The 15,022-nt window shown below is 41.0% G+C and overlaps 1 protein-coding gene across 1 annotated transcript in view; it reads left to right on the top strand.

Moving 5' to 3' along the window:
- The window catches only part of ATP13A4 (ATPase 13A4), a 118,586-nt gene that overhangs the window by 68,183 nt on the left and 35,381 nt on the right, over window positions 1–15,022 (top strand). Inside the window, exons 14-18 of the mRNA XM_069593303.1 lie at window positions 1,689–1,750; window positions 7,947–8,097; window positions 10,356–10,439; window positions 10,664–10,817; window positions 11,963–12,074. Coding sequence (XP_069449404.1) covers window positions 1,689–1,750; window positions 7,947–8,097; window positions 10,356–10,439; window positions 10,664–10,817; window positions 11,963–12,074 — 563 coding nt within the window. The remainder of the gene's footprint in view (window positions 1–1,688; window positions 1,751–7,946; window positions 8,098–10,355; window positions 10,440–10,663; window positions 10,818–11,962; window positions 12,075–15,022) is intronic.

Raw genomic sequence — 15,022 nt, forward strand, 5'->3', positions numbered from 1 at the left:
CTTGGCAATTAAAAATAAATTGAAAAAGAGATAGTCCTTTTGCATGTCAAATGTCATAATATATACAAAAAATTTTTTAAGAGAAACAATTTGCAGACATTATAGTCATGTGAATGTGGGCATGGAGTCAGGAGAGAACAGAGTGACTTTGATCAGAGCAGAACCTTAGTGATGGGAAAGGGTGTGGTAGACCTGGAATATCTGGCTAAGAAATTTTTATGTGCATTTTAGATAGTGGGGAGACCTTCGTTGAAAGTGTGTTCTTCTTCTTTTTTTATTGTTTCCTTCCATTTACTTATTTTTATTGTGGCAAAAGATTTATAATGTAAAACTTACCATGCTAACCATTTTTAAGGGGCTTAAAGTGCTTTCATGTTGCTATGCAGCCATCATGACTATCCATCTCCAGAACTTATTCTCTCTTCCCCAACTGAAACTCTGTACCCATTAAACAGTACTGGGAAGGTCTGGGATAGCAGAAACTTACTGGGATCGGGGCTGTATTTTATAATTACTGGAATATCAAAGAGATTTATGAGGAACAGAAGGTTAATATGGTTCATGCCACCATGTCAATGTTAATTTGTGATCAAGCTAGCATCACACAGAAAGATGTTCTGTTTCTAGGATCATATTATCCTTGAGCTTGGAAAGGGAAACAGGGGTGGGAAAGATAATTGTGATATGAATTTGAATAAAAAGTAACAATTGTGAACAATTTTCATTATTTTCAGCTTTTACTCTTTGCAGACATTACATTCAAGACTATATTATCTCATTTAATCTTTGCAACAACCCTATATGATTATGACCACATTACAGATAAGGACTCTGATGTTTAGGGGACTAAATAATTGGCCCAGGTCATACAGCCCGTGTTTTAAGCCAGCCCAAACTCTTCATCACTATATTGCACTAAGAGAAAAACCAACAAACACCTTTTTAACAAATAGATGTCAAAATAGCAAACTATTTCTTTAGAACAGTGAAAAATTATACTTCTATTATTTCTGATGACATACTTTTAACTTCTGCTATAAATGCTGGGACTCACCCTTTTTTTTTAAGTTATTGACGTATAGTTGATTTACAATGCTGTGTTTAATTTCTGCTGTACAGAAAAGTGACGGAGTTATACAAATATATTTTTTTTCATATTCTTTTCCATTATGGTTTCTCAGAGGGCACTGAATATAGTTCCCTGTGCTATACTGTAGGGCCTTCTGTTTATCCATCCTATATATAATAATTTCCATCTGCTGATCCCAAGCTGCCAGTCCATTCCCCTCACCTCACCTCCCCACTGGCAACCGCAAGTCTGTTGTCTATGTCAGTGGACACATTTTAGCTCTCAGAGCAGACTTACCAACGCCTCTCCCATCCATTCAGTCTTTCATTAAATTCTCAAAACAGGCCTCTGAAATATGTAGGCAGCAACTGTTTTCTTTCCTTTATCTCTGAGAACACTAAAGTTCAAAGAGATTAAGAGCCAGTTTGTCCCACAACTGGTATGAGTTCATCAAAGCTTCCACCCAGGACTCCAGATACCCATCTGATCGTGTCATTCCTCAAAGTGCTGATCTTGATCATGGGTTTGTGACATACATTTCCCTGTTAAAGCATAGCTTACTGGTGTCACTATGGGCTGCTGAATCTTCAGAGTAAAGTGAGCTCTTGTTTCTGTTTAGACAGGCACCTTAACAAGGGATGGCTTGGATCTCTGGGGAGTCGTGCCTTGTGATGGGAACGGGTAAGTACTCGGGACCAAATGCGTTATCATTTCCTGTTTCCCAGCTTTATCCTGAACACTAATAAAGAAGAGGTTCTGGCACTGGCTTTGGTAAGCAGTGATTGCCAGAGTGATGGCCAAACTTCTTTTAATTTCTCTTCTTCACTATTTCCAGACTCACTAAAATGTGCAGCCTCCCTCCACCCCTGTCCCAGCCCCAGGATTCTCACAGAACCCAGGAAATGAAGGGCACGTTTTGACTCTGCATTCATCTTGCTAACATGTGATTAGCTGTCGGCGTATTAGTCAGAGGCCAGTGTACATCATTTGGGCAATACCTGGACACTGTCCTTCAAGGAGTTAAAGTTCATAGCACAAGCTGAAGCCCTTCCATGTGCTAGGAGGAACGTGGCCCTGACTTGCAGACACTGAATTTCAGTACAAGGAGTATCTGTGGAACCACAGCTAGTGTACTTCATTTTTCCTTTATATTCTAGTTCTGGCTCCTGGAAACTCCTCTATTTCTGGCCAGAAAGGATTCCATTTTGACAGTTTTCAACTCAAGGTAGTAAAGATTTATTGCCTGTCCCTCTCCTGGGGCTCTCTCGTTTGAGTTTGTTTCACAGCCTCCTTTTTTTTCCCACTACAACTTCCAGTCTGATCTGAACATGAGCATTTGACAAATTCAGGTTTTGAGTTTGTTTGCTTATTTTTAGATGGAGGTATAGTTGATTTCTTGGCTCAGATGGTAAAGAATCTGCCTGCAATGCAAGAGACCCGGCTTCCATCCCTGGGTCAGGACAATCCCTTGGAGAAGGAAATGGCAACCCACTCCAGTATTCTTGCCTGGAAAATCCCAAGGAGAGAGAACCCTGGCAGACTATAGTCCATGGGGTCACAAAGAGGCAGACATGACAGCAACTCAACAGCAACAATAGTTGATTTCAGGTTTTGTTTTTTTAATGAGAATGTTTTCCTCTCATACTTGCAATGGAAGTCACGAAGCATTTTATACAGACTTGTTATACATTCTTCTGCATTATGCGAATGCAAGTGACTTAGCCATAACATATTTTAAATGGACTGGAATGGGTGAATTTAACTCAGATGACCATTATATCTACTACTGCGGGCAGGAATCCCTTAGAAGAAATGGAGTAGCCATCATGGTCAACAAAAGAGTCCGAAATGCAGTATTTGGATGCAATCTCAAAAATGACAGAATGACCTCTGTTCGTTTCCAAGGCAAACTATTCAATATCACAGTTATCCAACTCTATGCCCCAAACAGTAACGCTGAAGAAGCTGAAGTTGAACGGTTCTATGAAGACCTATAAGACCTTTTAGAACTAACACCCAAAAAAGATGTCCTTTTCATTATAGGGGACTGGAATGCAAAAGTAGGAAGTCAAGAAACACCTGGAGTAACAGGCAAATTTGGCCTTGGAATGCGGAATGAAGCAGGGCAAAGGCTAACAGAGTTTTGCCAAGAAAATGCACTGGTCATAGCAAACACCCTCTTCCAACAACACAACAGAAGACTCTACACATGGACATCACCAGATGGTCAACACCAAAATCAGATTGATTATATTCTTTGCAGCCAAAGATGGAGAAGCTCTATACAGTCAGCAAAAACAAGACCAGGAGCTGACTGTGGCTCAGATCATGAACTCCTTATCACCAAATTCAGACTGAAATTGAAGAAAGCAGGGAAAACCACTAGACCATTCAGGTATGACCTAAATCAAATTCCTTATGATTATGCAGTGGAAGTGAGAAACAGATTTAAGGGCCTAGCTCTGATAGATAGAGTGCCTGATGAACTATGGAATGAGGTTCGTGACATTGTACAGGAGACAGGGATCAAGACCATCCCCATGGAAAAGAAATGCAAAAAAGCAAAATGGCTGTCTGGGGAGGCCTTACAAATAGCTCTGAAAAGAAGAGAGGCGAAAAGCAAAGGAGAAAAGGAAAGATATCAGCATCTGAATGCAGAGTTCCAAAGAATAGCAAGAAGAGATAAGAAAGCCTTCTTCAGCAATCAATGCAAAGAAATAGAGGAAAAGAACAGAATGGGAAAGACTAGAGATCACTTCAAGAAACTTAGAGATACCAAGGGAAGATTTCATGCAAAGATGGGCTCGATAAAGGACAGAAATGGTCTGGACCTAACAGAAGCAGAAGATATTAAGAAGAGGAGGCAAGAATACACAGAACTGTACAAAAAAGATCTTCACGACCCGGATAATCACGATGGTGTGATCACTCATCTAGAGCCAGACATCCTGAAGTCAAGTGGGCCTTAGAAAGCATCACTACAAACAAAGCTAGTGGAGGTGATGGAATTCCAGTTGAGCTATTTCAAATCCTGAAAGATGATGCTGTGAAAGTGCTGCACTCAATATGTCAGCAAATTTGGAAAACTCAGCAGTGGCCACAGGACTGGAAAAGGTCAGTTTTCACTCCAATTCCAAAGAAAGGCAATGCCAAAGAATGCTCAAACTACTGCACAGTTGCACTCATCTCACATGTTAGTAAAGAAATGCTCAAAATTCTCCAAGCCAGGCTTCAGCAATACGTGAACCGTGGACTTCCTAATGTTCAAGCTGGTTTTAGAAAAGGCAGAGGAACCAGAGATCAAATTGCCAACATCCGCTGGATCATGGAAAAAGCAAGAGAGTTCCAGAAAAACATCTATTTCTGCTTTATTGACTATGCCAAAGCCTTTGACTGTGTGGATCACAAGAAACTGTGGAAAATTCTGGAAGAAATGGGAATGCCAGACCACCTGACCTGCCTCTTGAGAAATCTGTATGCAAGTCAGGAAGCAACAGTTAGAACTGGACATGGAACAACAGACTGGTTCCAAATAGGAAAAGGAGTACGTCAAGGCTGTATATTGTCACCCTGCTTATTTAACTTATATGCAGAGTACATCATGAGAAACACTGGACTGGAAGAAACACAAGCTGGAATCAAGATTGCTGGGAGAAATATCAATCACCTCAGATATGCAGATGACACCACCCTTATGGCAGAGAGTGAAGAGGAACTCAAAAGCCTCTTGATGAAAGTGAAAGAGGAGAGTGAAAAAGTTGGCTTAAAGCTCAACATTCAGAAAACGAAGATCATGGCATCCAGTCCCATCACTTCACTTCATGGGAAATAGATGGGGAAACAGGGGAAACAGTGTCAGACTTTATTTTCTTGGCCTCCAAAAACACTGCAGATGGTGATTGCAGCCATGAAATTAATAGACGCTTACTCCTTGGAAGGAAAGTTATGAGCAACCTAGATAGCATATTCAAAAGCAGAGACATTACTTTGCCGACTAAGGTCTGTCTAGTCAAGACTATGGTTTTTCCAGTGGTCATGAATGGATGTGAGAGTTGGACTGTGAAGAAGGCTGAGTGCCGAAGAATTGATGCTTTTGAACTGTGGTGTTGGAGAAGACTCTTGAGAGTCCCTTGGAGATCCAACCAGTCCATTCTGAAGGAGATCAACCCTGGGATTTCTTTGGAAGGAATGATGCTAAAGCTGAAACTCCAGTACTTTGGCCACCTCATGCGAAGAACTGACTCATTGGAAAAGACTCTGATGCTGGGAGGGATAGGGGGCAGGAGGAGAAGGGGACGACAGAGGATGAGATGGCTGGATGGCATCACTGACTCGATGGACGTGGGTCGGAGTGAACTCCGGGAGTTGGTGATGGACAGGGAGTCCTGGAGTGCTGCGATTTGTGGGGTCGCAAAGAGTCAGACACGACTGAGCAACTGAGCTGAACTGAATACATTTCCATATTAAGATACAAGTCCATTTCCTGGGTTAAAAAGTTGATTCTGGTGCTTTTAGCCATTTTAGTCTATAGAAGAAGGCTGTTGTAAGTGTTAAAGTTTCTAGCTTTTTTTTCTTTCAAAGGTAAGTTTGGATATATAGCCAGTTTTATTAGTATTTTTCTGTTTCAGCTTCTATAAAAAGTATATGCATTTATTCAAATATGTGAGGATTTAGAGAGCACTTTTTCTTATTTATTAAATCTGTCCCTAGTGTCATATAGCTCTATAGCTGGCATACACAGCAGATGCACAATAATGTTTGTTCATCTAAAATGAACCAAGTATGTTCTGTCTTTTGAATGCTCTTCTGCTTATTGAATTAACATCATCTTAGTCACAAAATTTTTAAAACTTTCTGTTTCTAAAAGTGACTTGTCAAATTTAATAAAACTAATTGATACAATATTTAGATTATTGATGGATTAATTCAGCCTGTCACTCTCTTTCCCAGTCCCTTCCTTTCTCCAAATGCCCAAAGTTGGCTGCAAGTGACCAAAAGAGCAATTAGTTTTTTTTAAAAATGACAGATTTAATTAGTAGAATAAGAGAAAACAGATTGAGTTCTAAGTAAGAAGTCAGCACTTGATTTAAAGCTATTAAATATATTATTGTAAAATGTAAGGTCATTTTGTAATAATTCTTATCTTTTCCAAAGAATGCCAGGTACTTCAATGTGCCAGGTACTTCAAAATGTGCCTTCCCAATGTGCCAGGTACTTCAAAACCATTGGAAATCTACCTGACTACAGGACCTTGATAAATCGTAAACATTCAAATAAAAATTCAAGGACAAGGATGACAGAGAATTCTGCTTATTTTTTGTACAAATCAGAGTCTGGCCCAATCCTCAGAAATATAGAACTATCTAGTCAGAATTAATATGGAAGACAGTTTTTGTGCCGTGTTAAAAATAAGATTCTTTTTTCCTGATCTATTTGCTGCACAGTGTGAGCTTGAGAACCTGTTTTAATCCCTGATGGTGATTGCTTCCTTTTAGTTGTTTACTAAAATACCAGGGACACATTGTAACCGCTGAGGTACTTGAACTTTCAGGATATAATAATAGATACCACCATCAACAAGGTCGGTAATCAGTCAACAGGTTTTTGAGCTCTTAAGGAAGCTTGAATGAGGAAGCCAGGAAGAAAAATGGCTTAGGTTATGAGTTAATATTCTGCCGAACCTGCTTTCAGGAACAAAAGGCTAGAGCAACCAAGGGAAACACAGTGTCCATATCATGAGAAATAATAGGCTGATCCTGAAGACCAAATTTTAAGACAAACTATGACAAAAAGTGAAAAATACCAACTCTTCCAAGAAAGAGTAAATAGGAAGTTCAGAGGTCTAGAAACTGTATATTGAAGGCACAGCTAAAGGTTCCTTCTGGAATCCCAGAGGAAGGGAGTAATACAGCGTGTGCAACCAAGCTGCCCACAAACCTGAAAGAAGTGGACGCATGGAGGAGGATGGGCAAGTAGATTCTGACTGGTTCCAAGAAACAGATCTGGCCTCAATCTGGGAAGCACCTTCTGCTACTCAGGGTTCTCCAAGTAGGATAGACTGCTTTGTAAACTGCTTACTGTGCAGCACGTGTAAGAAGGGCCTGACCAATAAGAGGAGACTCTTTCATAGGCCCAAGGCCAAATTTGGTAACTTCAGTTCTGAATTAGTGAAAGAACCCTGCATGGGACATTTGAGTTGTGTCTTGGTAAATTTTTAAATGAGGCCACTTCTATAGGAAGTGATGGAAATGATGCCTGCAATATAGACCCTAGATGCTGGGGTAGAAGAGGAAAATGCAGTGTCCTTTTTAAAATGCTTTTAAAATTTTTCATTTATTTAACATTATGGTCTTTCAAATCTCCAGTAACCAACTCATCCATTTATTTACTCTTAAATTTGTCAACTGTCTGCCGTGGACCAAACATCAGATATGTTGAAAAGAGCTATGGAAGAAACAACCCTGCCCTGAAGGATAGATTGAAGGCGATATATACACAAGAAGCTGTAGTATGAGCTAGCCTGTTCTGTCTCACAGCATAGGAAATAGTGGGTCCAGAAGTCCAGGTGGGAGTAGATGCAGTTGGAACTAAGGGTGATAAGCTCTTTCTGTATCTCTGGATTTAAATCAGTGCCAGAGAGGGGCATAGGGAAAAGAGGGAAGAAAGAGCTTGAAAGAACCTCAGGACCTTTCTCATACTCACTGAACTCATATAAGGCTGATGACTGAATGAAACACTATTCATCTGAGGAGATTCGAAAGTGAGTATGTGTTGCAACAAAGCATATTCACTTATATTTTTAAAAGATAATTACCTCCAGAAGCCTCACTTTGGCCCGGAGGAAGAGGACTAAAGTCCTTTCCCTTTTCTCCTTCAGTTTCCAGGAAGTCCACAGGTTTACCTCAGGCAGGACTTTGCCATGGGGCCCACTGTGTGCAGCCATGACCAGCTGCCACTCTCTGATCCTTCTCGATGGGACCATCCAGGGAGACCCACTGGACCTCAAAATGTTTGAGGCCACCACCTGGGTAAGCCTCTGCTTTTCAGAGATTTTAAGAAGCTTCTTCAAGGCCAGGCCAACTCAGGTTTTATTACAGCTCTCCACTGCCTATAGCATTAGAGGTCTCCAATATGGATTACATGTGGCAGTGAGGGGCGGGCTCATCTAAACCGTTTTCTGCTTGTACAATGTATTTCTGTATTGGGGTTATTGTGAGGATTAAAGGGAATGATGCATGTAAGAAATCCCTGGTACTGTGCCTGGAATCTATTACTAGCTCAACAGTCTCAGTATAATTATTATATAATTATGTCCTGCTGCTGCTAAGTCGCTTCAGTTGTGTCTGACTCTGTGCGACCCCAGAGACGGCAGCCCACCAGGCTCCCCCATCCCTGGGATTCTCCAGGCAAGAACACTGGAGTGGGTTGCCATTTCCTTCTCCAATGCATGAAAGTGAAAAGTGAAATTGAAGTGGCTCAGTCGTGTCCGACCCTCAGCGACCCGGTGGACCGCAGCCCACCAGGCTCCTCCGTCCATGGGATTTTCCAGGCAAGAGTACTGGAGCGGGGTGCCATTGCCTTCTCCTAATTATGTTCTAACTCTTCTCAACTACAATATGAGCCATGTCTGATTTCAAAGTTTTCTAGAACATGGGGATTAGGAAGCATCACTTCCCCAGTGCTTAGGGTAAGTCATTGTTACCAGGAGTTTTATTTCTATTACTTTAGTATACTTTTGTCTCTAAGACTAGGCACTAAAAAGAACACCATGAGAGCTTTTGTTGAGACTCTGAAGTGGATTTCAGAGAAAATGATCTTATTCGGGACCAAGTATCTGGCTCTCCCAGTTCTCATCTTGGCTCTGCTCTGACTCCTTGACCTCATGAGATCATCTATCCTGTTGGGAATTTCCATGACTTTAAAATGAGGGAATATCCCATGGATGGAGGAGCCTGGTAGGCTGCAGTCCATGGGGTCGCGAAGAGTTGGACACGACTGAGCGACTTCACTTTCAGGCATTGGAGAAGGAAATGAAAACCCACTCCAGTGTTCTTGCCTGGAGAATCCCAGGGACGGGGGAGCCTGGTGGGCTGCCGTCTATGGGGTTGCACAGAGTCGGACACGACTGAAGCGACTTAGCAGCAGCAGCAGCAGCAGCAGCAGTGTTCACATAAAAGGAAACAAAAAAGCTGGAATCTTTTCTTAAAAGGGAACTTTATTCAAAAGCACCCTACCCAAAACAAATCATTGGAGTTACTCTGGTTGAGATAGAAGATGGGGAGTAAAGGTACAGCTTAGGGAACATGCGTCCCCATGTACTTAGCCACAGCCCACTTCACTGTCTGTAATCTAGTTCAGTTCCAGGTCTGTGTAATAACATGTGTAAAATCCTCACTGAAAGAGACAATCTTTAGGGTCCCTTCCAGCATTAATGGGGCCTCCCTGTGGCTCAGTCAGTAAAGAAGCTGCCTGCAATGCAGGAAACATGGGTTCAATCCATGAGTCTGGAGATCCCCTGGAGAAGGAAATGGCAACCCATTCCAGTGTTCTTGCTTGGGAGATCCCATGGACAGAGGAGCCTCGTGGGCTACAAAGAGTCCGATATGACTTAGCAACCAAACCACCACCACCTCCCATTGTTAATAGGGCATGCGTCTGTAGCAGTGTGATATAACTTTCTCCATCCTTCCTGGGTTACTGTTTCTGTATTTTTAAGTAGGAATTATAATTTCCTCTCTGAGATTTTTTTTTTTCTGCCACTCCATGAGATGATTATAAAGCATTATGGCATCTTTGTGTAAAAGGTTCCTTTGCCTATAACTTAGGATCATTATTATAGCAATTACTGTTTACCAAAAGTTAACCATGTACATCACAGTTCCTGCCCTCCTGTACCCTGAGGACCGTCCATCCAAATTAGACAGAGAGGAAAGAGCAGGAGCAACAGTGAACCGGGAGAAGAAAGACAATAAGGTATTGGCTATCCATGCTCAGTGTTTTCAAGTTAAGCCCTCTGAAATGGAGAAAGCCTTTATGCCACAAGTTCTAGCAGAGAAAGCAGGAGAAATTATATAACTAATTCAGAAGTGTCTGGCCTTCAAGTTCCATAGTATTTCTGATGTATTATTTTTTTGTGGTGAATTAAAGTCTGGTTCACCTCCATGTAGCTGAGGGAGGAGAATACATTGAGACGGTCTGAGGATTTTCTCAAGGGGAGGATTTGAGCACAGTATTCGTGGATGAAAGGGAAAGAAATCTCTACAATGAAATATCCTGTATGAAATAGGAAATGGCTTCCGGGGACGATTTCCACCTCAAGGGAGTGCCAGGATGTGCCATGGTTGTTAAGCCCTGTGGAACATCCAGTCAGGTAAGCCTTGCCTGCTCTCTACCCCACAACACCCAACTCAGAGGGAAAGTCCTGTGAGACTCCCAATTTTGAAAGTTCAGAAATGTGTGTTCTTTGATTTGTGTGAAAATTGGTGAGACCTTGTTTCCCTTATTTGCTAGACTGAGGACTGGGGGGGTAGTAGCTAACTCCCCATAGCTAGAAGCTATGTGGTGTGTCTGTCTCCATCCCCCTCCCTCAATCAGGCCCCAGTGGAAGGACTTGCAATCCTGCACCAGTTCCCATTCTCCTCGGCGTTGCAGAGGATGACCGTCGTTGTCCAAGAGATGGGGGGTGACCAGCTGGTGTTCATGAAAGGTGCACCAGAGAGGGTGGCCAGCTTTTGCCAACCTGAGACAGGTAAGTGATCAGACTTACATTACAACAGGAAAATCTGTCCCACGTATGTCCCTTCAGCACTGGATTGAAAAATCCAATTGTCTACTGGCCATCACCAATCTGATGAGTCATTGGTATTCCAAACTCAGTACCAAAATCAAGCTCATCTTTCTCACTCTCTGTATTTTCTAACTTAGTGAGTGAAAGTATTACTCCCCCACCCCAATTCAGGATTCTTCCTAGGTTCCTGTCTCTCCCTCAGCACTTCTATCTTGCCAATTGCTAACCCACGGCTCTGTCACTCCAGCAGCTCAGGCTCTCATCATCCTGCTCCTGGATCACTTCAATAGTTGGTGAATTGGCTTCCTCCTCCCCAGCGTTCCCTACTCTCATTCATCCTTTGCACTATGCGCAGATCAGTTTTTCTGTCGCGCAGCCTAATTATATTGTTATTTCCGACTTGCATTCTTTGGTTGCTTCTCACAGGCTCAGGATAATCTCAAACTCCTCTGGAATCATATCTAAAGCCTTCCTGATCTGACTTCTATCACACTTTCCAGATTTTCTTTGCTACTCCTGTCTTCACATCCTGCGTTTCCCCTGAGCTGAACTGTCAAGGTTTACTGCCTCATGGCCCCATGCCCGAGTACACGATGCTCCTTCAGCCAAATGCCCTTTTCCTTCTCCATCTGACCACCTCCTCCCAGTCTGGTAGATGCATAATGCTCCCGAAGTGTGCTGCCCGATTGCCTGGGTCATGGCAAGCGTCTCATTCAATTGTATTCTTAGTCTACTGGCTGTGACCCTACTAGACAAAGACCCTCAGAGCAGGGATTACAGTTCAATTTCTGCATAAACAATGCCTGATCCATAATAGATTCTCAATAAATTTTTGTTGGTTAAACTGGAGAAAAAAGAATTATACACTTACTCCTTCTTCTTCTTTTTTTTCTTTTGAGTACTTCCTTTTCACTTCTGCTTAACTGGATCCCAAGAAGTCAGCCATGACAATGTAGTGATATTTAAAGTTTCCACTGACTTGTTTGCATACCTTTTGTAGAGGTGTGTTTTCTTGGGCAAGTGTTGGTTCTGTTTGCAAGGAATTTCTCCGCCAGTACCAATTGAGTTTTATATTGCACACTAATCTTGTGTTATTTTCTGAACAGTACCAACTAGTTTTGTTAGTGAGCTTCAGATTTACACGACACAGGGCTTCCGGGTCATAGGACTGGCCTACAAAAAGCTGGAAATGGATCACCACATTTCTGCCTTGATGAGGTAAGAGGGGTGGAGGGGAGAATTTTGGTAAAGCAGAATGATTTCATGGGAAGATACACCAGACTGGGCAGTGGACTCAGCAACACAGCTTACTGAATTTTTATGTATAAAATGTCCTTGAACTTAGTAAACGGGGATATAGTCATTCCTTTCCTGCCTAAATCACAAAGGTGATGTGAACTTGACTGGGAGAATTGACCAGAAATAGCTGTAAAAATTGTAAAATATGGTTGTACAGCTTTGTGAAACCAAATATATGAATATAACCTATGTTTCAGAGAGTTTGAAATTGTGGTCCTGCTCTCTTTTGGACCAAATATAAGTTTGATTTTAAATTATTTTTTTTGTTTTTCATTACTTAGCTATTTGGGGATTTTATTATTTTTATTTTGTGTCAAAGGTGGTGAATTTGTTGAAAGTTAGAAAACATAACATTTGACTGAAAAAAAACCGATAAAAAATGCACAACTTAATAAAACAAATAAATATAGCTTGGGCCTAACATATAATCTAGGTAATACTTGTTGAAAAACAAGAAAAACTTCAGAGAATCTGTTATAAAGAGAGTTTTAAAGAGAGTTTTATTATAGATAGATTAAAATAAGGATGCTCAAAAGTTAAAATGTACTGGAGTGATTAGTAGTTCAAATGTATTTGCTGTTTTATTTTCCACTGTTTTCAGGGAATGGTATTTATTTCATTTTCTAGTCATGTCCAATACTCTGTCAGCCACTATTGGTGACACTGCTACGGAGATAATCAAGGCTTAGTTTGTTATTTAGGATTTTAAATTTGGAAGGTCTGTAATTGTTTTCAATGTAATTGTTTTCAACCTTGCCAGATTCAACACTCTCTTACTATAACTATTAGGTATCACTTCTTCTAATGTAAGAAAATAAAATTCATATGTAACATGATCTGCACACATTCCATTTAAGAAAGAAATATAATGCCCTCCTATATAGCAAAAATAGAAGCACAAATTATAGTGCCTTACAAAAAGTAATAAATAGTTCAATGAATACTCAACTGACTCCATTAAAACAAAACGAAACAATACGTTGCTTACACCATGTGTAGAATCACTGGGGATGTTAACAGAAAGGAATGCAGATTGATACGTGTTTTATTTATTGGAATCTCAGATATCTCTGGCAGTCTGTCAATGAGGTGACTCTGTGAAATGACTAAAAATTCTTAGTAAACCTGAATATAATAGAACACTTTCCTCTCAATATACATTATATTCCTGGAAAACTCAATGAAATATTAAAAATCTGTAAAAAAATACTTTGTGTTTATATGTAAGACAGAGCTAAGGGAAGTATAAACAATTTTATATTTGCTTATTTCAATATATCCATGGATGTTTTTAGTGTCTGTGAATCCTGTAATATATTCAAAAGGCATAGTGGGTTGCAGGGTACAATTTTGCATGCCTAAAAAGTTTCCAAAATGTCCTCTAGAGGCAGAATACAGTGGAAGTGACAAATAGATTCAAAGTATTAGATCTGATAGAGCACCTGAAGAACTATGGACAGAGGTTTGTGACATTGTACAGGAGGCAGGGATCAAAACCATCTGCAAGAAAAACAAATGCAAAAAGGCAAAATGGTTGTCTGAGGAGACCTTACAAATAGCTGAGAAAATAAAAGATGCAAAAGGCAAAGAAGAAAAGGAAAGATGTACCCATTTGAAACCAGAGTTCCAAAGAATAGCAGCGAGAGATAAGAAAGCCTTCCTCAGTGATCAATGCAAAGAAATAGAGGAAAACAGTAGAATGGGAAAGACTAGAGATCTCTTCAGGAAAATTAGAGATACCAAGGGAATATTTCATGCAAAAATGGGCACAATAAAGGACAGAAATTGTATGGACCTAAGCAGAAGATATAAAGAAGAGGTGGCAAGAATACACAGAAGAGCTATTCAAAACAGGTCTTCATGACCCAGATAACCACAACGGTGTGATCACTCATCTAGAGCCAGACATCCTGGAATGTGAAGTCAAGTGGGCCTTAGAAAGCATCACTATGAACAAAGCAAGTGGAGGTGATGGCATTCCAGTTGAGCTATTTCAAATCCTGAAAGACGATGCTGTAAAAGTGCTGCACTCAACATGCCAGCAAATTTGGAAAACTCAGCAGTGGCCACAGGACTGGAGAAGGTCAGTTTTCATTCCAATCCCAAAGAAAGGCAATGCCAAAGAATGTTCAAACTACCATATAATTGCACTCAACTCACACACTAAGTAATACTCAAAATTCTCCAACCAGGCTTCAACAGTACATGAACTGTGAGCTTCCACATGTTGAAAATGGTTTTAGCAAAGTCAGAGGAACCAGAGATCAAATTGCCAACATCCATTAGATCATCAAAAAGCAAGAGAGTTCCAGAAAAAATATCTATTTCTGGTTTATTAGCTAGACCAAAACCTTTGACTATGTGGATCACAACAAACTGAAAAATTCTTCAAGAGATGGGAATACCAGACCACCTGACCTGCCTCTTGAGAAATCTGTATGCAGGTCAAGAAGCAACAGTTAGAACTGGACATGGAACAACAGACTGGTTCCAAATAGGGAAAGGAGTATGTCAAGGCTGTATATTGTCACCCTGTTTATTAAACTTATATGCAGAGTTCAGTTCAGTTCAGTTCAGTCTCTCAGTTGTGTCTGACTCTTTGCGACCCCATGAATTGCAGCATGCCAGGACTCCCTGTCCATCACCATCTCCTGGAGTTCACTCAGACTCACGTCCATTGAGTCTGTGATGCCATCCAGCCATCTCATCCTCTGTCGTCCCCTTCTCCTCCTGCCCCCAATCCCTCCCAGCATCAAAGTCTTTTCCAATGAGTCAGCTCTTCGCATGAGGTGGCCAATGTAATGGAGCTTCAGCTTTAGCATCATTCCTTCCAAAGAAATCCCAGGGTTGATCTCCTTCAGAATGGA

Source organism: Ovis canadensis, chromosome 1 (assembly GCF_042477335.2).
Source record: "Ovis canadensis isolate MfBH-ARS-UI-01 breed Bighorn chromosome 1, ARS-UI_OviCan_v2, whole genome shotgun sequence".
Taxonomy (NCBI): Eukaryota; Metazoa; Chordata; class Mammalia; order Artiodactyla; family Bovidae; genus Ovis; species Ovis canadensis.